We start from the raw sequence: 22,730 nt of genomic DNA on the forward strand, positions 1-22,730 counted from the left end.
TGCATCTCATGTTATGCAAAATTCGGTGGGAATATGCGTCCAAGTTTTCTCTACGGTTTATATTCTAAGATACTGTTCTTTGTTCAATGTCAATTATTTTGACTTGCAACACTGTTCATCAAATGCACAATTAGCAATCTTGTTGGTTAGTCTACAAGACATAATTTTTATGAACAAATGATTGCAGTAGGAAAAGATATTTAAGAATTTGTTCTTTCAACAATACAATGTTCAGGATCTTGCTATATGCAGAAAAGAGACCTGAAAGTAGTCAATGTGTTTTAACAAACACTCTTCACAAGCTTATCTGATCATGCCCTTTGGAGTCGAGCGACAACCACAATCAAGAGGGTCACAATTGAGAGAAGCAGTGAAGATCTAAGCTTTTCTTCAAACTCGTTCTTGTTCTCGACTTCTGGATTTTCCCTCTTAGTCTGTCGAGGTAGAAATACATCATTCACCAGTGATTGGAATTTCTCAACGAGTTCCATAACTTTCGCTTTTGTCATCTCCATAATCCACCTGATAATGCAGGCAACCAAGTCCGGTTCTGTGTTTGAATTTTGAGGCACGCCTTCATTTTCATTTTCAGCCAGTATATCAATTCGTATATTGCAAACAAATTTAGCAGAAAATATAAGATGAGCTTAATACACACCTGAACCAGGTGGCTCTTGGAGCTTCTTGACCAAGTCGTTGTTGGTAATAGCATCCCATAGGGCTTTATCAGAGGATAGGGAAAGCACCAATCTCTGCATTCCAAGCTAGATTTCTCAACTAATATTTGAGAAAATTAAAGTATTTCCTATGCAAGTAATCATTTCATTATTATTAAAAAGTTACTGAAAATGCAGAATTAGATTTGTCGCTCAAGCTTAAACAAGAAGGCACCTGAACAGAAGGATCTGCTTGCAGCAACTGGAAAGCATCATAAACTTTTCTGTGTCCATAGGACAGTAACTTTCTTGTAACACAAGAATCCAACAATTTCTGAAGCCACTGCAAGTCTGACTCAGATGAATTTACCCCAAGCATAAAACTGGTCAAATTTGAAATATGATCAGAAACATCAAAATCTTCACAAACCAATGCAAGAACTGTTTACCAAATAATTTCTGATCTATTAATTAACTCAGCTGAAAGGAATATATACATACATACCTATGTATATTATATATAAATATATATATATATCTATATATATATATATATTATGTATGTGTAATTGATGAGTTTACCAAGAAAGTATAACCATTAGAAAATTAACCAAACCAAGAAGTGAATCAAGCTGATTACTCTGGTGTTTATATTTACAGGCTCCTCAATAAAGAACCACATAATCAAACTTTTGGAAAATTGAAAATCAGTAAAAATCTTGGCTGCTACTGAAAAAATTACCAGAGTTCTGTAAAGTTAATACTTACTTCATAAGTGCAGCAATTGCACTTTGAACTTCAAATTGGGAAGGAACAGACCCAAAAACAGAGCTGCTAATCAAAGGCCCACTTGCTCTTTTCTCTTCTTTTCCATAAACAAGCTCTAATTTCTTCCTGCAAGTTTCATTCCCACAGTAGCACTGTGAAGCAGAACAAGAGGGTTTAACAGCTCCAACATAACTGTTTGAAACTGGAAAATTAAGATTATTACTGATAATTTTATTATCAGTAGTATTAGAAGAACAGGGTTTGATGTGGATGATAGGAAAATCAATATGCATGGTTCCTCCTCCCATGGCTTTGAATTTTTGAGGCTCTGCTGAGGCTCTACATTTCTTGTAATCTTATAAGTTGAAACTGTAAACTGGAAAAGGTAAGGCCTCCATTTGTGTTGGTTACCATTTCTACACGTCAAAGCTTCAGCACCTAATAGGCTAATATCTTGGAATCAGTTGTGCACCAGGGTTTGACCAAAAGGTTGTACATAGTACATACCAAAAGATCTCTACCTTTCCAAACAGGCCCATGCTAAATAATCTTTTGGGCTGGGTCAGTCTTTCATAGTTTTTGTAATATTATGGATAGAAGCCGCAATCACTTGATCTAATTTCCTATACTCTCTCATTACTTGGGCTAAAAATGAATTGTATTCCTAACTACGGCTGTTACTCCTTTCCGCGTGCTGTTTTCACTCTCAGGTATATTGATCAGTTCTATACTCTATTATAAAGAGTCTCAATGGAATCACATTGCGTGTCTTGACGAACAATGTGTTGAAGGCTAGGATGAGTCTAGTGTTGATTGGTCTGTCAAATTCTTGCATGTCCAGATTGCAGATTCTGATGGTGTGATTTACAAATCTCAAGGTCGTGACAATAGTTCTATCGTTGGTAATTATCTTGAGGATGCTGAAGATACACCTTCAGTTTTTTCCAATTTCTCTCTAAGTGATTCAGAGCAATGTTTCATTGTACAAATACAATTTGTTGGTGTAGTACAACTTCTGCGTCGTTCTAACTTAGCTCTAGGGTTTGTCATATCTCCCAAAATTTTAAAAGATGCCATTCTGAACGATTGTAATCGTTAACTATTGGAATAAATTTATTTAAATAAAAAAAGTTATATGATTAATTTATTTAAAAAAAAAAAAACAAATAACATGTCCAATTACAGTCTCGTTCGTATGGGATTTTGGGTGACAAAGAAATATCATATGCAATTTTGGAAAGTTGATAAATTATTTTATATAAGGGTCGGTAAAAGGGGAGTGAAATCCACACTAAAAAAAGGGTTGGTAAAAGAGATTGTGTCCGTAATATAATTAAGGAAATGAATGAATTATAAATCTTACGTAGAAACGTGTCAACCTGCTTATTTAGTTCCAATCAATGTAAACATTCAATTAATGCTGCTACTAGAAATGGCGTTTGGGCCTCAATGAAGAGCCGAAGACGACGCAATACGTTGAGAAACAAAGCCACAAAAAAAGTCAGTAGATTTGGAGACACTTTTTCCCTAAAAACTCCTCTACAATCCCACTAGCTTGAGTTCTTTTCAATTTCAAGGTACATTTTAATTAATTCCCTTTGTTATTTCGATTTTGGATCCCATAATTTTGCATGGAGAAAAATGTGTAATGTGAGCTTGTGTTCGGTTGAGGCAGATGGCTGATGGGAGTGCGCAATCAAGGTACGTGAAGCTGACCAGGGAACAAGAAGCCCCAACAGAGGATATCACCCCTGGAGAGCTCAACCAACCCATTGAAATTCCTCAGGTCCTTCTATCTTTCACTGCCTAAAGAATTTGTTGTGTTTGTTTTTGGGGCTCCAAATTGAAATTTTAGATGCTTGTTATATTGAGGATGATAATGTTAGATCATCGTGCAAACTAGCTTTTTGTGTGTCTTTAGATTGTGAAAACAATAGTGTTTCTGACGTTAAGTTGATGTGTTTAATGTTTGGTGGTTCAGCATCCACCAGTTTTCGATTTCTCTTTGTGAGATGTATCTTTTAATTATGGTTGGTACCCTTTGTTGTTGGTAACGGACAGTTAAATGTTGAGAGGTGTGTGGAATGCGGGCAACCCCTGCCTGAAAGATACCAGCCCCCAGCTGATGAAGATTGGACAACTGGGATATGTGGCTGCACTCAAGATCCAGAGAGTTGTAAGAGTTCATCTGCTTTATCACTTTTTTGGGATTTGAAAGCGTACTTGGCACTTAGGATAGTGAATGAGGTGAAGAAAAACATGTTTTACATTGCCTAATGTTTGGGAATCAAAGCTTTTCAGATTATCCCAATTATTTACTTAAGACAGACAACGAGGATTGTTATAGTCGAGCCAATTTACTATCTACATTTTCTTTGAAATTGTTACAAAGATCATAAGTTTTTTCTGTTTATAGTCAATCCTTACTTTAGTGGTGTATTTTCAGTTTTTGCGCCATCTTAATCGTTTATAATTCCTTGGATTATTGTGTTTACGTTGTAGGCTGGACTGGACTTTTTTGCCCATGTGTGTTGTTTGGGCGTAACGTTGAAACAATACGAGAAGACATTCCCTGGAATAATGCCTGTGTTTGCCATGCTGTGTGTGTTGAAGGAGGAATTGCGGTTGCAGCAGCAACAGCATTCTTCCATGGTGTTGATCCTAAGACGTCAGTTCTCATCTGTGAGACATTGCTATTTGCCTGGTGGATGTGTGCAATCTACACTGGTCTGTTTAGGCAGTCATTGCAAAAGAAATATCATCTCAAGGTGAATTTCAGTTTCTATTCTTTCCCGAACTTGGGTTACATGCAAATTACATGAGAAAATGTTGAAGCATAGGATAAGAAGAGAAGAGGTTTCTAAAATGTAAAACGCCTGTGTACATTCATCTTAGATAACTACAAGTCTTCTCTCTCCTAATCTTTTTGCATTTTTTGTCGAGGTATTTTGTTAATCTTTTTTCCCATGATTTACCTTGTATACCAATGGCTTTTGGTCTCTACATTTAGAAGGTGAAAGTTATCTCGCCCAACAGATAATGTATATCTCGTGATGGAAAAACTATGACATGTTATCTCACATAGTGGACAGTTACTCTGCACATGAAAGCTGAGATTTTTATGTAGTTCCATATGGTGCATTCAGCGTGCTTGAGTATTTTGTGCCTCCAGTTGATGTAGAATGTTCTTGTCTGTATGCATGTGTTTAACTTTATTTTTGCCTTGTGCTGATCTTCGTTTCTTGACATTAGTTTGGACGTGAGACTCTGACCATCAATTTTGCACGCATTGTTCTTTTGTTTCCTGCAGCATAAATCAGGCTGTTTAATATTGTGAAACAAAGATGATTATTCTACTTGGTCACTAAATAAATATATCCAAGAGCGTATGTATTAATGAAGACTTCCCTTTTCACATATCTTGGTTTTTGACTTAAAACCATGATATGTGAAAGGTGAAGTCAAGTCTTCGGGGTATATGTTCTTGGAACACCATTACTTATTTGCATGCTGAAGGTATTCTCAAGTCTATAAACTGTGTAACTCAAAAGGCATTTGAAATGGTTAAGATACTCCAATTTTCAGAGCTAATATGATTTCCAGAAGGCATGGTATTCTGTGTTAATGATGTACTCTTTCCCTCGCACATGCATTTGCCTTTACTTAAAAAGAGTATATTGAGCTTGCCACAAATACTTTGCAAAACTCCAGATATTTTGAGCTTTGAGTTTGTAAATTCTTCTTTTTAACAATTGTTTTTAGTAACATAAGTTGTTGTTTGAAAGCTCATGGGCAGTTTTCATTTGAACATAAACATCTATATAACGGTGCTAACTCAATGTGTAACTTCTCTGCAGGATTCACCATGTGATCCTTGCATGGTGCACTGCTGCATGCACTGGTGTGCTTTGTGTCAAGAGCACAGGGAGATGAGGGGTCACTTATCTGATTCTTCAAGCATGGCAATGACTGTTGTTAACCCACCGCCAGTTCAAGAGATGAGCTCTAGTGAGAAAAAGGACGCTGCAGCTCCATCAGCAGAGTCTTCCGGTCAAGGAAACACCAATTCCACTCAAGAAAACACCAATATGGAGCTGGCGCTGCAGCCTGTGTAGGATTTATCAATTCTGCTATGTACTAGAAAAGAATCCCTCTTTTTCATACATCTAGAGTTTTCATCAGAAGATCAACCTGTGCAGAATTATGAGGAGATCTAATAGGATGCAAAACCTGTTACTTTGAGACAAAACGGAACCATGTGGCATGTCATTAGCATCAACTCCTTTCAAGTGTTTACACCAATTTCATCAACTCCTGATTTTGCCTTATAGTTGCAGTACTTGTAATAATCTCATCTTCGACAGTATATTTATTCTGGATCATAAAGTACAATTTTTTTTTTTTTTTTTTTTTTTCAGTTTTCACATGGGAAACGAATTCCCAAAGGAAACCCTTTTCTTTGGAATTGGTCTTTCTTTTCTAGAGTCATTCAAAACCTTACCAAGAGATTTACAAATTTTTTATTTTTATTTTTATTTTTGGAAAAGAAAGAATGCATATATAAATGGTTACATCAATATTAAATATCCAGGACGAGTCACAATAACCGTTCTCAATCCAAATATGCAAAGCACGAAACAAAAACGTTTTTCTAGCTGACAAATGCGCTGCCTGATTACATTTTCATAGGCAATAACCTCTTGGCTATAATTCTATGAATAAACTCATACACCATTTACTGTGCTTTGTGTGTTTTCATCTTATAATTTTATAATCCAACTGTCTCTGCCATTAAAGATCACTTCTGCAAAAAATAATCGAATTGGAGATGGTTCAACTATTCAATTGGATCAAACAAATAAACAGTTATAACAACAGTTACTACAATTATAATGAATTCTTGGTACGGATTAGTCTATAAACAGAGAAAGTCTTTGAGAATTAAAAAAAAAAGAAAAAGAAAAAGAATTACTCCGAACCCGGTCCCAGTCAACCCGACCCATTTCTGTACCAGAGTCTTCTCAAACTTCTGAGATTTTTTTGACTCCCAAAAACCAATCAACAACACACACAAGTGTGTGCGCGGTTGAGCAAAGGGTTCAGGGTTTAACACTTTAACCTGAGCTCCCCCAAAACCCTAACCTCCACCACCATGCCCCGCTTCCCTCGCTTCTCCACCCCGCGCCTCCTCTACTCCCTCCACACCTCCAAAACGACGCCGTCCCGGTCCCCGCCCTCCTCTCTCCTCGTCGGCTCCTTCCACCTCCGCCAATTCTCCGCCGGCAACCTCGCACGTGCCAAGGACGACAAGGAGCTATGGTGGACGGACGTGATGGCCAGGCTCCGCAACATCGGAATCTCGGCCCATATCGACTCCGGCAAGACCACTCTCACCGAGAGAATTCTCTACTACACCGGAAAGATCCACGAGATTCACGAGGTCAGAGGCCGAGACGGCGTCGGCGCCAAAATGGACTCCATGGATTTGGAGAGAGAGAAGGGAATTACCATTCAGTCCGCTGCCACTTACTGCACTTGGAATGGTTATCAGGTAAAATCGTAATTTCACGGAAATGATGAGGCGCCCTTTAGCTAAGTAGTGATCTAGGCTTGGTTGGATTGTTAAAGTTTTCCACTTGTTGAAAATGATGTGGTGATCAGTTATCAAGTTTCTAGCTCCCTTGATTAGTTTTAAGTAGTGTTGAAATGTACGTTGAAGAAAGCTAAATGTAAGTTTCGAATAGTAAGAAATGCAAAGATCAAGTTCGGGTTTTGAGCTTAGGATATAAAATATGATGGAATGACAAAGTTTCAGCGTGTTGCTTCTGAGTTTCAGCTATTCTTGGAGTGTTTAAGAAGGTTTTGTTTATATTAAAAGACTCGGGGAAATGGACCTGGATTTTATTGTGTTGCTAATTGTATTCTCAATTGAAATCTGGGAACACCAGAAGGAGGGAAAACTAGTTAGATTGTTACATTACATTAATTTAGGCGAAACAAAACAGTAATAATATTATTGAAGTTGGAATAGAGAAATTTTGGTGTAGAGTCTACTGTTTAAAAGAAAAGAAATATCTTGGCAGTTACCTAAGTACATTGTGGGTTCTCTTGCATGCACTATGTCACTGCCATCTTGCTGGGTAACATTTTTGCTCCCTAAAAGATACAGCGAGGTTGGAGTGTTTACTTTTCACCCTGTGTTTGCACTTTGCACTGATAAATTAAACTTAAGATGCTGTTTAAAGTTGCGGAGTTCCAGAATGAAAGGGAAAAAAAATGTTGTTGCAGTCCTTTTGATATCATTAGATATCTCTTATACAGCTGGAAGTTTGCTATTGCAGATTAACATAATTGACACCCCTGGTCACGTTGATTTCACCATTGAGGTTGAGAGAGCTTTGCGTGTTCTTGATGGAGCCATCCTTGTCCTTTGTAGCGTTGGTGGTGTACAGAGTCAGTCAATTACTGTTGATCGGCAAATGAAAAGATACGAGGTTCCAAGAATTGCATTTATAAACAAACTTGATCGAATGGGAGCAGATCCATGGAAAGTTCTGAATCAGGTACATTATGTCAATTTGTTCTTGGCATGTTTTCAAATACCTTATGTATGATTTTAATTAGTGCAAAACCTGATACAATGAAGCACGGAAATTTCGTACTTGGATACTATCCAAATAACAAAATAATCTATTTATTTATTTTTTCTTGAAGAAGCTAGAGTGCCCTAGTCGGTTAAATTGATACTTCCTTTTTAAGGGGATACTGAATTTTTGAACCTTCAATAGTTATGTGACAATACAGTTGGTTCTCTTGTAGATGAGGTCTAAGCTCCGGCATCATGCTGCTGCATTGCAACTTCCTATTGGGTTGGAAGATGATTTTAAGGGTCTTATTGATCTTGTGCAGTTAAAAGCTTTGTATTTTCATGGTTCTAGCGGGTATGTTTTTGACACTACTGAGTTTTCATGTTTCCTTTTCAATATGCATTGTATTTAAGTATTTTATTGTTACATGTTTTAGTCAGGAAATTGTCATTGAAGACATTCCTTCTGATATGGAGGCGTTAGTCGCAGAAAAAAGGCGAGAGCTAATTGAAATTGTTTCCGAAGTTGATGACCAACTGGCTGAAGCATTTCTTGAAGATGTGCCCATTACACCTACTGATCTGGAGGTACACTGGACTTTGTCTCTCCGTTTTTTTTTTTCCCCCTAAGCATCTGCAAAAAGTTGTGAGAAGATGAAAACAAAAATATTTTGTCTTGACTTGTTGTATGTGACTTGAGCTCAAATATTTATTTTGTTTTCCATTTTGATCCGTTGTGTTCTTTGCTTTTGTGGTTAGATGTTACCTGAAAAGTGAAAAAGTTATTGCTATCTCTGACAATCAGCATTGTTCAACAGAAACTAATTTGGGCATTTATATTAAGCTTTCTCCCCTTTTTTTGAGTAGGAAGCTGTGCGAAGGGCTACCATTGCAAGGAAATTTATACCTGTGTTCATGGGTAGTGCATTTAAAAACAAGGTATTATTTTTATTTTTAAAATTTTTGTTCATTTGGATGATAGGTATATAATTGGTTGTATGTGACCTTGCTCATCAACATTCAAAATTCTTTATGCTGATGGATTAATTTTCACGTAATTTTGTGTATTCCTAATCGAAAATTTTGGTGTATTATGTAGTAGAAACTTCAAATGTTTATGATCGTCACCTAAAATGTTTCGTGCACAGCAAATGATTAAACTCCATAGTGGCATAGACATATTTAACTGCCTGTAGTTTAGACTATGTACTTTCAAAATTTTTGCTCTCTATTTGGTTCTACTTTAGGCTATCAGTTAACTAACTTTAGGGACCTTGCTGCCATCCCTTCAGTTGCTTTGCAGATGTGGTCTGTGTTAGTGCACTTCCATGTTATTACATTGTTAAAATTTGTGAATGCTGTATACTGAGATGTGGTCTCCTTCAGCTTATTGTCTTGTGTCTTTCAGATATACTATTTTAGCAATTCTTGTAGTTTTCAGTTATACAAAGACACAAAGTAATTGTCCTATTTATACAGAAGATGATTTTGCGTATGCTGCTTGCTTGTTTAACACTCTGATGTCAATAATTTCTTTATCTTCTCCCATTTATGGAGTACAGGGTGTACAACCACTTTTGAATGGTGTACTTGGTTATTTGCCTTGTCCATGTGAAGTCAGTAACTATGCTCTTGACCAGACTAAGGATGAAGAGAAGGTATTAAGCTGAGAAAATTCATCCTATATTCTTTGTTTTGTTTCATTCTCCAAATCCGTATGGACAGTTACAAATTGCAGTAATACTGCAGGTTATATTAGGTGGAACTCCAGATGGACCTCTTGTAGCATTGGCCTTTAAATTGGAGGAAGGGCGCTTTGGTCAGTTAACCTTTCTAAGGTATGCTATGGACGTTTATGTTTCCCTTTCAACTTAGTGTAGTTTATCTTATTGCATTAATATATTATGTAATAATAACTATGCTAACATTTAGTTTGTTGATGAAGAATCTATGAAGGTGTTATACGGAAGGGTGATTTCATTTTTAACATTAACACTGGCAAGAAGATTAAGGTAAGTACGAGGAGGAATTTTATGTTTCAGCTCCAAGTTTTCAGTTCAAGTTAAGTGTTTGTGAAATACTTGTGCCGCAATATTTGTTTAATGCTGCCAATTCTTCCATTTAGTATTCTGAAATCTAATTTAATTGTCTTTGGCAAGCAAGCAGTGGCTTATAATTAGGTGTAATGATCTGGTGTACAATTTTTATGAGTGTTTTTATATGTGAGGACTGCAAGCAGATGGCTGTCCCTATGTAGATTTTGGTTCCTTTAGGGTTTAGGACCGCCGATGGCTATCCCTAATTTTAGGAAGCACATTTTTTATTTATTTTTTTATTATTTACTTAAGGATGTGTTCCCGTTAGTGCGTGTCTCTGACCAGTCTTGTCTGTGTGCGTACTTGTGATTGCTCATTTTGCTCTTAGCGTGGCTTTGATTGTTGGTCTTCAGTTGGCATGGTTCTGTTGGAGTTTGCTTTTGTACTTGGTTCGAACAGTAATAAAAGTAACCCATAAAATTGATGACCCTCACAAATGCATTCCCTTGAAGGAGCAAGGGTGATTCAAAGTAGAAAAGTTGAAAAGTAGTTGAAAGTTATTAGGAAAGACATTCCAAAACCAGAAGTCGGGGAGGAGATAGCTCTTATATGGGATTGAATGGGTAATGGGTAAGGAATTTATGTGGTGGATTACAATTAATTTCAGAAAGGATTTGTATTGCTCCCACAATCTGTTGGCATTAAGGCTAAGTTGAGTCGATTTATATTTGAAAACTCTCATTTATATGTTGTGTACCATACCTTATTTGTTTCCTGTTACGAGTGCTGACATTTTTTTATTTTTGATTGTTGTCCAGAATGTCCAAATTCATAGCAATGGTAAAGCTTTGATTATATTGTTTTCTACTCTTACTGAATCTTTTGTCTTCTTGGAACAGGTTCCTCGCTTGGTCCGGATGCATTCTGATGAGATGGAGGTTAGTTTGTTGTTTAAAAGGTTTGCTATTAACATTGGTGGATCAATCAACATGTGAAAATAATTTCTACAATAAATAATTTCTAAAATGTTGTGATGGTAGGTGTTGTCTCTGGTAGTGGATATGTAGAATGGTGTTTATTTGGTCCTAGATGTATGTAAATTTTTTGTCTTTATTAGATAAAGGCTCTGTTTACTGGTACTTTTTTTCTTTTCTAATTTTTGTGGGCATTCATCCACAGGATATTCAAGAGGCACATGCTGGACAAATAGTCGCTGTATTTGGTGTGGATTGTGCATCAGGTTTGGCTCCTACATTTTGTTGTATGCTGCTTGTTTGTACATGCATAGACCAAGGGTAGATGTCAATTTGTATTACCAATTTTTGTTTTCCTAGTTATATAGTTATGGAGAATAAGAATAAGAAGTTTGATATTGTTGAAGTATCTGAAAGAGCGAGATATATTTCAAAAAAAAAAAAAAAAAAGAGGATGTTAGATAGTGACCGAGAGAATTTATAGATTTCCACAGTCAAGTTAATCATAACTTTCTTCATTTTGGACATGGCAACCAGTAGGGATTACTCCTTATAACCTGATGATTTTTGTGTTTTCTTCAGGAGATACATTTACTGACGGTTCGGTTAAATATACCATGACTTCTATGAATGTCCCTGAGCCAGTGATGTCATTAGCTGTTCAGCCAGTTTCAAAAGATTCAGGAGGACAAGTAGGCGGGCTTCATTTGATTTGATTTTGCATATGTGCAATAGCTTTCAATGGTATTGAATGTTATTGTTTCTTGTTTCTAGTTTTCGAAGGCTTTGAATCGTTTTCAGAAAGAAGATCCTACCTTCCGTGTTGGCTTGGACCCTGAGAGCGGACAGGTCTGATTGACAACATGATCTATTATGTGTAGTTTTTCTGCATTTTGAGAAACATTTATCTTATCTGACCATTGTTGTTTTGTTGACTAGACAATCATATCGGGAATGGGAGAGCTGCATTTGGAAGTTTATGTTGAACGCATTCGGAGAGAATATAAGGTGTCTACTCTCTCTCTCTCTCGATGATATCAGGAATTTCGATTTTAGAGAATTTTACTTTTTCACCCTTTATTACTATTTTACTTTAATATCACATTTTGGTGTAACAGGTTGATGCAACTGTTGGAAAGCCTCGTGTAAACTTCAGAGAGACTGTTACTCAACGTGCTGACTTTGATTATTTACATAAAAAGCAATCTGGAGGACAGGGTCAATATGGGCGAGTAACTGGGTAAGTGCAGATAATATGCATGATGCTCATACCTGCTTGTGTTTGTCGATACCCTACTTGCTTGAGTGCAGTCAAGGTTCGAAAAATCGCTAGGCGCTAGTCGGGCGGTGGCCAAGGGACTAGCGCCCAGACCGCCTAGGCGGTTTTTATTTTTTTAAGCATATAATTATATAAAAGAATATATAAAGACTTGGGATCGTCTACAGTACATTAATGTATCGATATATCAAGTAGACTATGTTCAATACAGATGTAGACTAGTTCAGTACATGGGTAGACATGCATGGAGTTAGTCTACCCTTATACCGGGTTAGTCTACATCTGTATTGAACTTAGTCTACTTGATGTATCGGTACATTAATGTACTGAAGTATTTTCCTAAAGACTTATCTAGTTAAAAGATCTATTGAAAATACTCAAAATAGTCCATAGTTTTATATTGGAGTAGGAAACTAGTAATTTTAATTAATAACTTAACAACTAAGCAGCATAATAAAGGTAGAATAATGTACGGTTAACTTTTCTCTTTTTCATTGATCAATTGAATAGATAAAAATAAAAGAGTAGCAAATTATTGGTTTAATTGTTTGATGTAAATAAATATTTATTTTTGGGTGTAGTGCATGCTATCAAGCCTATCAGTTTAGCCCACTCATTTTTTATTCATATATTTTCATTGACCGGCAAAGGACACCTACGTGTCCAGCTTGTTTTTAATTAAACGCTTTGAATCATTGTCATTTTGACCTGGTTCGTCTTCTTTACTTTCAACTTCTTCAACTTAGTCAACTTCATCTAGCCTTAATTATGAATAACCATGAAAACGCCCAAAGCCCGCCTAGCCCAACCGTCCAGGCACCTAATTGCCTGCCTAGGCCGCCTGGACGGCCGCCCAACCCCAGCCCGCCCAAAAGCTCCGATTTGACACTACTCGAGTCGGAGAGCCGACACCCAGCGCCTAGGCGGCCTGGGCGGCTGAGTTTTAGAACACTGAGTGCAGCACCTACTGTATGTGACTCTTTAAATTTACTTAGGTTACTTGGTAAACCTCTATGTTTTCTGAATGCAACTTGGTGCTCTCTTCTCTGTTTGTAATTTATTTTTTATTTGTACATTGCAGATTTATCGAACCGCTGCCTGCAGGATCAGCGACAAAGTTTGAATTTGAAAACAGTATTGTGGGACAAGCTATACCATCAAATTTTATCCCAGCTATTGAGAAGGGTTTTAAAGAAGCAGCCAATTCGTGAGTTCCCATGTCCTGTTTTGGGAGTTATTGAAACATGGAGAATATAATGTTTAATATAGTCAGTTTTCTTACACTAAAGTTCATTTAAACTGTAATGTTGTCATAATATGATGCCCCTTGCTATTGAGTTTGATGGTAATGCTACTATTGCACAGGGGCTCATTAATTGGCCATCCAGTTGAAAATGTTCGCATTGTTTTAACTGATGGTGCTTCCCATGCTGTGGATTCTAGTGAACTTGCCTTCAAATTAGCTGCAATATATGCCTTTAGAAAGGTCTGTCCTTATCTTGATTTGAAGTGAATTCCTGTAACTTGATTGTGACCATCTGCTGGAATTTTCTTTTTTCCTTCTTGTTCTATTTTGGGGCTCAATACATAAGCTTTATGTTATGCAATTTTTAAACAGTGCTATACGGTGGCAAAGCCGGTGATACTGGAGCCTGTTATGTTGGTGGAGTTGAAAGTACCTACAGAATTTCAGGGCACTGTTGCTGGTGATATTAACAAGTGAGTGTTTTCCACTGGTTTTTTACATACGGTGGTCTTGTTTCCATTATTTATATATCTATTTATTTTTTCAATTGAAGTATAAGGTTTTATTACCAACAATTAACTGAAAGTACCACTGCTCTCATTGTTTAGGAGAAAAGGTGTCATTATTGGAAATGATCAGGAAGGGGATGACTCTGTTATTACAGCCCAAGTAAGTATTTTCTTTTATGTAATTCTACTTCATACATTTACTTTGCTTATGCAACAAAAGGGGTTTTCACAGGTAATTAAGGACACTATTGTATTTGAAATCTTAAAATAATTTTGTAAAATTTCCCTTCTTTTTTCTTTCTTTTGAAAATGATAAAATTTCCCTTCAGTTTGCTAAGATTCTAACTGTACTTGCATTAAAAAAATGATAAAAACTGTGTTTGCATTACCTAACTTTATTTTGTAAACAAGAAAAAAAGTATATGTTTTTGTTTTATTTTGTTTTGATGAGAAGTCCTTGAAATGAAACTTATATGATTGACTGTTTTAGGTCCCTCTGAACAATATGTTTGGCTATTCAACGTCTCTTCGATCAATGACACAGGTAATGACCATTCCTTTTAAGCTTCATTTGCCTTGTATGTAGATTGTCTTTACGATTCGTCTTCTATCTATCTTTGCAGGGAAAAGGCGAATTCACAATGGAGTACAAAGAGCACTCGCCCGTTTCTCATGATGTGCAGGCGCAATTAGTAAACAATTACAAGGGACCGAATGCCACTGAATAGTCTGGCTATATGCTTCATCAAAGCATTGCTCTTTTTTGTCTTGCCGGAGTCAATTGTAACCTTTTTCTTATCACATTTTTCTCGGCTTCGAGGTTGTTAAGCTCTTTATAGGAAGAATGATCATGTATATTACATGATCTATAATTTTGAAAAACGCCAATAAAAGTCTAATCGACCCTTTTGGGCTGAGTTGATAAAGTAGTCAACTGTACTCTCCTGAACTGTATATCATATAGTTGGAAGTCTTTTACATCAGTATTGCTGATTAGTAGTACTGTAGTAGCATACTATACAAAAAGAAGAATCAATTCTCTTTGGCACAATTCTTTTGTCTTTGCCGTAAAGATTAGGAACTTGATGGTGTTCCGTCCTTGGATTGTTATTCATAATTGCGTAGCAAATGATATGTTTATTTTGTCTCTTCCCTTGACATCGAAAGTAAGCATAACTTGGTTATCTTTTCGTGTAGCTAGTTGATATGTAATCGTGTTAGTTGATATATAATCGTGTTACATATCGAGTTATCTTTCTGTTATGTCACTGTTATGTCAAAGCAAATAGAGTACCTAGTTGTGCACTCTTTGCTAGTTGGTGCTTGTTAGAATACATGAGTTTTGTAGATTATTTCAGGACATACTCTAGATGCCTATTGTAATAAGGGGTTTAGGCTTAATATCCCCTCTTTGTATTCGACAGTTTCATTAATCATGGCTTGCTTTGTATACTAGCTTCAAATTCTTTTATGCATCAAGCAGTACCACACATGGCACAATTATACGGAAGTGAAGAGCTTTCTCTCAAAAGGGCCTAATCCTACAATTTTTAACGGTACTTTGTTTTACTTGTGAAGCTCAAAAATGTCGTCCAAGCGGCATGGTCAGAGGAAAGAAGGCTCCTCCTGGACCATGCGACCAGGGTGGTGACACCGACTGCTGTAAAGTAGGAAAAATGTACCCAACCTATCATTGCTCACCACCGGTGGCCAAGCACACCAAGGGCTATCTTACTCTGGACAGGTTTATAATGGTATTGATGATGGAGATACTCCATCGACATGCGACAATTGATATCATTCCGACGAGACACTAGTCGTGGCGTTATCCACCGGGTGGTTTAACGATGGAGGAATATGTCTAAAGAACATCACGATTAGCGGTAATGGGCGCAGTGTGGTGGCCTTGGTGGTGGATATGTGTGACTCAACTATGGGATGTGACGTGGACAATGACTACCAGCCTCCTTGTGCTAATAATGTTGTTGATGCCTCGAAGGCTGTCTGGGAAGCATTAGCCGTGCCTCATGGCGATTGGGGTGGTTTAGACATCACCTGGTCGAATGCTTAGTTGCATTAATAAACACCGTACGTCTCTGTCTAGCTTCTTGCTTTTGTTGCAGTATTTCTGTTCATTTGGAATTTCATGTGTTCTTTAAGAAGTTGCCGATGCTATGTAACTTTGATATCTGTTTATGTGATTTTGTGAACATACTAAAAACTCTTCTATTTTCGTTTATGTGGAATATCAAATATGGCAAAGATGGTGGAAATCGATTGTTTGGAGGCTGTTAATTTTATAAACAGGTAGGAGGATTGTCTGGTAGTGGAAGGAGTGCTAGTAGAGAAGATTAAACTCCTGATGGGGTATGCTGGTATTCGAAGTGTTCATCATGTTTCTAGGTTGGCTAATGGTGCTGCTTATGGTGTTGCTAAGTTTGTAGCCCGGTTGAATGGGCGTCATAGTTGGTTAGGGGTTGGGCCCTCTTAACTCATGGATGTCATCGGTGATGATAGACCAGTAACTCGTCCTAGTAGGAAGAGAGTGGGGAATTTTCCACCACCGATTATTCCCATATGGTGTAACCTTTATCTTATTTGAATAAAAGTTTAGTCATTCTCAAAAAAAGAAAAATATGGGAAAGAAAAAAATTCACTTCAGCTTAGCTCATTTACACCCCTACTAAAAATCCAGCAAAACTTTTGGTTCAGGTCAGGGCCGGTCCTGAGATTGTAGAGGCCTGAGGCAAAAAAAAAAAAAATTGTGGCCTCACTTGAGTTTCACATTTTAGCAATCAAACAATTTTTTTTAGATCTCAATTTGAGTTTATCGTGTTTTTTGGGTATATTTTTAAATGCTTTATTATTCTTATATATAAATATGTGTGTGTGTGCGCGCGCCCGTGTGTGTAAGATGTGGTATCTAGAAAAAAAGGAATTAAAGAAAGTAGAAGAGAGGAGAGGGATTTTTTTAAAAAGAATAGAAGAAGTAAAAAGATAAAATAAAGAAAACTAAACAGTCCAGGGATTCGAACCCATGAAGGCTTTGGTTATTTATATGTCAAGGTTTTTCCGCTCTGCCACTCTAGTACATGTGTATAATTTTTGCTAATAAATTATATATATACTAATAACTTAGACAATTATATCAATCGGAGGCCTTCGGCGACGGGTGGCCTGAGGCAGCTGCCTCACTAGGCAATCCTCAGGGCCGGCCTTGGTTCAGGTCTTTGTCAGTTCCCCTACTAATAACTGAACCAAATTATATATAATTTAAATTTCCACCCAAGAAGACTTGAAGAGTTTCTTTCAGGATAGGTTCTTCATGTATACATATTGCGTTTATATTATGGAGATTTTGGCTTCATCTTTGAGCCGAAGGACAAAAAAAGAAAGAAAAAAAGAAGAAGAATTTGGTACGTTCATCTTATTTTTCCTTCACGATTTAACTTTAATTTACGTACTACTAGCTCATAATAGTGGAACTGCCTTCATCACGTTCACATTGTAAGGGACTAAGGGGGCTCCATCTATTTGAATTCAGATGTGAAATTGGATGATATCATTAGCTGGGTCTGTACTCGACATAATCGAACAAGGTAATTTTTGAGTGATTCAAAGTGATGTTATTCATTTCACATTACTTTTCGGTATACAAGTTTACGTAGTGATACATGGTAATTATTAACGCGTATTTTAAGTGCCTAACCATTCATCATTTTTTATTTGTTAAAGAAAATTGGGGACGTACGAATTGTATAACTGCTTGAGGAGATCTAAAATTACCTATACGTAATGTAATGATATCATAGGAATAAGTGCTAATTAACCAGTAACTGACACTGAATCACTGATACTAGAGTTCTCACCAAACAATTCAAGATTTATTCTTTAATCCTAGAATCTCTCCACGCGGAGGGGGTTACCCCAGGCTGTCAACTGCCTTAAGAGGCTCAACTTGCTGAGACCTCCTTATGTCGCCTAGCACTCTTAGAAATCCTAGATTCCTGAGGCAACACCAATTTCTTTGGTTGCAACTTGCAACTCCATTTTAGCTGTATCTTGTTTCCCATATGCCTTCCTAGCTCTCTCTTTTTGGCGGAGAGTCCTCTAAATCGCTTGTCTGTGATTCCAAAGCCATAGAATGCTCAAAGTCCAGCTGAACCGGCCGGACTACCGGAGTAAAGGAAACCAGTTTCAAATGCTCACACAAGTTACCTTCTTTTTAAAAAAAAAAAAAAAAAAACTTCATTATTTTGTTTATTAATTCTTAAAAACAATCTCAAACAAGCCCAAATATCTCAAAGACCGGACTTATTTAGTGAGTTGTGAAATATCTTTGACTCTAACTTATCATGTTGAACATGATTGTGTACTACCGTCTTGTCATATGTTTTCATGACTTTGAGGTTGCTAAGTACCTCTAGATTTGATCTGCAATTACTTCAAGTCTCTTTCTGCTAACATAGTTCTTGAGTTTGGCTCAGTCACTGCATGGCCCATACGGAGAAATACATATAGTATAGAAATTGAACTTCTATACTAAATTCTTAGACAGATAGAGATATTAGTGATAATTTAATTATAATACTGAAAATGTAAAGTTTGAAATTTCAGTTTTGATGAAAATTTTGATATTTCAGATTTATAAGAGTTTTGATAAAATTTCGATATATTTTGGTTAGTATTATTGTATAAGAGCATCTTTAGCAGACTCTTTATTTTGGCTCCTTAGCTATTTTGGAAAGCATGTTTAGCTTTTTATATATTTTAGCAGCTACACCAGACTCCTAAGTGACTCTCCATTATAAATTTTTAGCTATCTCGATCCTAAATATAGAGAGAGCGAGATGAGATTCTCTATAATTTATAACATTCATTTTGAGTTATTTTATATAACTTTTAAATACATTTAAACTATGTAACCTTCCTTTAAAAAATAATATAAATTGAAAACTAGCTATAATAGAGAGCACTAATGCAGACGTATTTCTAAAGTGGCTAGCTAAAATGACTTTTTAGCTACTTTGGCTAAAATTTGACTCAAAAATGGTTAGCATTGCTAAAGATGCTCTTAGTACTCAAAATCTAATTTTATATATTTTTTAAAATACACTTAAATATCAATAAAATCATATTACAAAAACTTCAATCATTTTAAATTTTAGGGTTAAATACTAAATACTTGTTACTCCACAAACTTTTGCCTGAAAAACAGTTTAGTCCCTTGCCTTTCAAATTAAACTGGATAGTCCTTATTCTCTCTAATTCTCACACATGTCCAAAACAGGTCTAAAATGACTATTCTACCCCCAAGATCCTTTTATTATTATTTTTTCTCTCTTTTTTTAATTTCTCTCTCTCTTTTTATTTATTTTTTCTGCTTTTCTCTCTCTCCCTCTCCACAGATCAATCTTGTCCTTCTCAGTCTTCACTACTCTCTATAATTTTTCATCTTCATCTTCTTCTTCAACTCTCCAGAACCCACCACTAAATGGGTCTTCGTCTTCCTCTATCAGAGTGCTGTACTCGAAGCCCGTCCGCTTCAAGCAACCCTCCACTCCGTTTCTCGCCAGACGATGAGGTTGTCGGAGACGCCGGCGGGTTCTTGGGGCTCCAGAGCTTGGAGGACCAGGGTTCGGGTTCCAGGTCGAGCTTCGTGGCGGTGGACCTCGTGAATTGCTGGATCGAATTGGTAAATTGGTTACCCTTCATCCTTCTGAAATCTCAACCCGACGCCTCCAATTATGATCGACAAGGCCCAGCCTAGATTCAGAACCCGAAGACGATTTTGGTGACCGACAACAGAGGAAGAGGATCCACATCGCCGGAAGATGATTTTGGTGACCGGATCCACATCGTTAGGGTCAACGTCGTCGTTTGGGATTGGAGAGCCCGGATGTCATTTGGGACGGTTGGTCTATTCCCTCTGGTGCTCAACCCAGGACCTCCGGCGCTCAACCTCTGGTGCTTGACCTAGCTCTCTATCGCTCGACTCAGGCCAGTGGCAGATGATAATGATAAACCGGGTGCCCAGAGCTTTTCTCTGGGTGCCCAAAGCAATTAATTTCTTTCTTCTTCTTTTTTCTATTTTGGTAAAATGGGATCGGAGCTGGGTGGAGATGGTGGAATTGGTCTCTGAGGTTTGGTTGAGTTGGGCAGAGTGGCGTGACGAGGCTGTGGGCGGAGGAGACTGTCGAAGTGGGCGGAGGAGATGTTGAGGTCGAGGGAGAGATCTCCTCTGGTCCAATGGCGCTAGGAAGTTAGTCTTGGCCTTGTTGACGTGGAGAGACCTAGCAGCGGCCCCGTAGGCGAGAGCTGCCTCCTCTGGAGGGAGATGGAGAGAGGGAGAGGGAAAGAGAGAGGGGGGGGGAGAGAGTTAATCAGAAAACATAAAATAAAATAAAAGAGAAAAAAAAAATATATATATATAGAAAAAGGAATTGAGGGGTATAAATGTCATTTTAGACCTGTTGTGTGAGATTTGCAAAGAATAAGGACTATTCAGTTTAATTTGAAAGATGAGGGACTAAACTGTTTTTCAGGTAAAAGTTTGATAAACTTAATCCAAATTTAAAAGTAAGAACCCGATAAAAGGGTGAAATTATTGATTAGTCTCTTAATTAATTAATTATTTATTTTTTTCATCCTTTTCATAGTCCTTATTAAATTCGAGTGATTTTAAGCCAACTATAGAATAATTCCTCACACCAGTTGTCTCGAATAAAAGTGAAAGTCGGCCATGAAAAGTAGCACTGGACTGTGAAAAGTTTCTGTACTTCATCAGAATTCAGGTCTTTTTAATTTCCACCCAAGAAGACTCAAACAGTCAAACTAGTTTCTTTTCGTCATCCATCCATGGCTCTCGTCAGAGCTCAATTAGAAGCTGCTTCCCCTTCCACTTCCGCTTCTCCCTCTCAGTTCAGCTACGACGTGTTCTTGAGTTTCAGAGGTGAAGACACCCGTAAGAACTTCACTGATCACCTCTACACCGCCTTGACCGGAGCAGGACTTCGCACTTTCCGAGACGACGATGAACTTCCCAGAGGAGAAGACATCAAACCAGAGCTGGAGAGAGCCATCCAACTCTCGCGAAGCTCCGTTATCGTGTTTTCTAAAGACTACGCCTCTTCCAAATGGTGCCTCGACGAGCTTTGCATGATCCTTCAGCACAGAACGGCCTCCGATCACATCGTTTTGCCGGTCTTCTACGACGTTGATCCATCTCACATCAGAAAGCAGACGGGGAGCTTTGCGATCGCGTTTGCCAGACACGAGAAGAAGAGTTCTTTAGAAAAGTTGAATGCATGGAGGACAGCACTTGCGCAAGTTGCAGATCTTCCAGGAATGGTGCTGAAAAATGAAGCTGACGGGTACCCAATTCTGTTCTCAAGCTTTTGTTTTCATAGGTTTCTTGTGATTGTTTATTTTGATTCGGATTGCAATATTCTTAAGCTTTTGTTTTCATCTGTTTGTTGTAATTGTTTATTTTGATTCGGGTTGCAATTTTCTAGGCACGAGTCAAAGTTCATTAAGAAAATTGTGAAAGTGATTGAGGAGAAGTTATGTCGCCCACGATTGAGTGTTGCCTCTCATCTGATGGGAATTCATGATCGAGTCGAAAATATTAATTCATGGTTACAAGATGGATCATCTGGTGTTGGGGTATATTTAATTTATGGCATTGGGGGTATAGGAAAGACAACCATTGCACAAGTTGTTTATAATCTAAATTTTAGAAGATTTGAAGGAAGCAGTTTCCTTGAAAATATCAGAGAAACTTCACAAGGAACCACTGGCTTAATTCAACTCCAGAGACAACTTCTTTCTGATATTTTGGGTGGCAGAAAAGTGAAAATACAGGGTGTTAGTCAGGGAATAAGTAAGATTAGATATGCCATAAACTCTAAAAAAGTTCTTATTGTACTCGATGATGTGGATCATATGAGCCAATTCAATGCAATACTAAGGATGCGAGATTCGTTTCATCCGGGAAGTAAAATTATTGTAACAACTAGGGATGTGGGGATTATAGAGGCTTGTCAAGCTGATAAGTTGCATAATGTTAGACCTTTAAATAGGGTTGAATCATTGGAGTTGTTTAGCAGGCATGCTTTTGGACAGGACCATCCCATTGAAGGTTACAGGGAACTTTCACAATCAGTAGTACGCCACAGCGGTGGACTTCCATTAGCTCTTCAAACCTTGGGTTCCTCTCTCTGTGGGAAAAGTATAGATGTATGGGAAAGTGCATTAAAGAAATTGAGAGCTATTCCAAATAATGAAATCCTACATCAGCTGAGAATAAGCTATGACTCTTTACAAGATGACCATGACAAAGATTTATTCCTCCATATTGCATGTTTCTTTATTGGAAAGGGCAAGGATGTCATCGTCAAGATACTAGATGAATGGAAGTTCTACACAATTGTTGGCATTCAAAATCTCATTGATAGGTTCTTGGTAACCTTAGACAAGTATAATGTAGTCAAGATGCATCAAATGATTCGTGACATGGGAAGAGGAATTGTTCGCCAAGAATCAAAGTATCCAGAGAAACGTAGTAGATTATGGCATCATAAGGATTCATTCAATATACTGAAAGAAAAGAGTGTAAGAAACATGCTTCTCTCGTTACATGGATGCTTTTTCATGTTCTGCAGTAGTAGTGCTAAT

At 37.4% G+C, this 22,730-nt stretch overlaps 4 protein-coding genes and 1 pseudogene across 10 annotated transcripts in view; 4 read left to right on the forward strand and 1 right to left on the reverse strand.

The window, feature by feature from the left end:
- Window positions 1–146: 146 nt before the first annotated feature.
- LOC112175183 lies at window positions 147–1,862 on the reverse strand. The gene is made up of 4 exons (XM_024312849.2): window positions 1,425–1,862; window positions 892–1,039; window positions 659–752; window positions 147–574 (listed from the first exon to the last, which is right to left on the reverse strand). The coding sequence occupies exons 1-4, from the start codon at window positions 1,730–1,732 to the stop codon at window positions 312–314; spliced, it is 813 nt and encodes a 270-aa protein (XP_024168617.1). The 5' UTR covers window positions 1,733–1,862; the 3' UTR covers window positions 147–311.
- Window positions 1,863–2,816: 954 nt separating this feature from the next.
- Window positions 2,817–5,809, forward strand: LOC112187639 (cell number regulator 6). The gene is made up of 5 exons (XM_024326520.2): window positions 2,817–3,001; window positions 3,100–3,210; window positions 3,486–3,600; window positions 3,927–4,192; window positions 5,282–5,809. The coding sequence occupies exons 2-5, from the start codon at window positions 3,100–3,102 to the stop codon at window positions 5,537–5,539; spliced, it is 750 nt and encodes a 249-aa protein (XP_024182288.1). The 5' UTR covers window positions 2,817–3,001; the 3' UTR covers window positions 5,540–5,809.
- Window positions 5,810–6,576: 767 nt separating this feature from the next.
- LOC112175301 (elongation factor G-2, mitochondrial) lies at window positions 6,577–15,126 on the forward strand. The gene is made up of 20 exons (XM_024312978.2): window positions 6,577–6,975; window positions 7,766–7,987; window positions 8,244–8,365; window positions 8,448–8,598; window positions 8,878–8,949; window positions 9,573–9,668; window positions 9,760–9,848; window positions 9,956–10,022; window positions 10,946–10,984; window positions 11,226–11,286; window positions 11,603–11,712; window positions 11,795–11,869; window positions 11,960–12,028; window positions 12,139–12,260; window positions 13,381–13,506; window positions 13,665–13,785; window positions 13,918–14,018; window positions 14,154–14,214; window positions 14,545–14,598; window positions 14,678–15,126. The coding sequence occupies exons 1-20, from the start codon at window positions 6,577–6,579 to the stop codon at window positions 14,780–14,782; spliced, it is 2,262 nt and encodes a 753-aa protein (XP_024168746.1). The 3' UTR covers window positions 14,783–15,126.
- A 363-nt stretch (window positions 15,127–15,489) lies between these two features.
- The window catches only part of LOC112166927, a 32,977-nt pseudogene continuing 25,736 nt past the window's right edge, over window positions 15,490–22,730 (forward strand).
- Window positions 20,779–22,730, forward strand: part of LOC112175249 (disease resistance protein RUN1) — a 48,894-nt gene continuing 46,942 nt past the window's right edge. For all 7 annotated transcript variants that reach the window (XM_024312947.2, XM_024312913.2, XM_024312920.2 and 4 more), the window contains exons 1-2: window positions 20,779–21,427; window positions 21,569–22,667. In XM_024312947.2, coding sequence (XP_024168715.1) covers window positions 20,913–21,427; window positions 21,569–22,667 — 1,614 coding nt within the window. In that variant the 5' untranslated portion in view covers window positions 20,779–20,912. The remainder of the gene's footprint in view (window positions 21,428–21,568; window positions 22,668–22,730) is intronic.

This window comes from Rosa chinensis, chromosome 1 (genome assembly GCF_002994745.2).
Source record: "Rosa chinensis cultivar Old Blush chromosome 1, RchiOBHm-V2, whole genome shotgun sequence".
Lineage (NCBI taxonomy): Eukaryota > Viridiplantae > Streptophyta > Magnoliopsida > Rosales > Rosaceae > Rosa > Rosa chinensis.

Coding starts and splice junctions, on each gene's coding strand:
- LOC112175183 (XM_024312849.2), bottom strand. CDS start 1,732: ATGGGAGGAGGAACCATGCATATTGATTTTCCTATCATCCACATCAAA. Junction 1,040..1,424: donor GCAATTGCTGCACTTATGAA/GTAAGTATTAAC, acceptor AAATTTGACCAG/TTTTATGCTTGGGGTAAATT. Junction 575..658: donor CCAAGAGCCACCTGGTTCAG/GTGTGTATTAAG, acceptor ATGAAAATGAAG/GCGTGCCTCAAAATTCAAAC.
- LOC112187639 (XM_024326520.2), top strand. CDS start 3,100: ATGGCTGATGGGAGTGCGCAATCAAGGTACGTGAAGCTGACCAGGGAA. Junction 3,211..3,485: donor AACCCATTGAAATTCCTCAG/GTCCTTCTATCT, acceptor GGTAACGGACAG/TTAAATGTTGAGAGGTGTGT. Junction 4,193..5,281: donor AAAAGAAATATCATCTCAAG/GTGAATTTCAGT, acceptor ACTTCTCTGCAG/GATTCACCATGTGATCCTTG.
- LOC112175301 (XM_024312978.2), top strand. CDS start 6,577: ATGCCCCGCTTCCCTCGCTTCTCCACCCCGCGCCTCCTCTACTCCCTC. Junction 11,713..11,794: donor CAAAAGATTCAGGAGGACAA/GTAGGCGGGCTT, acceptor TCTTGTTTCTAG/TTTTCGAAGGCTTTGAATCG. Junction 14,019..14,153: donor GTTGCTGGTGATATTAACAA/GTGAGTGTTTTC, acceptor CTCATTGTTTAG/GAGAAAAGGTGTCATTATTG.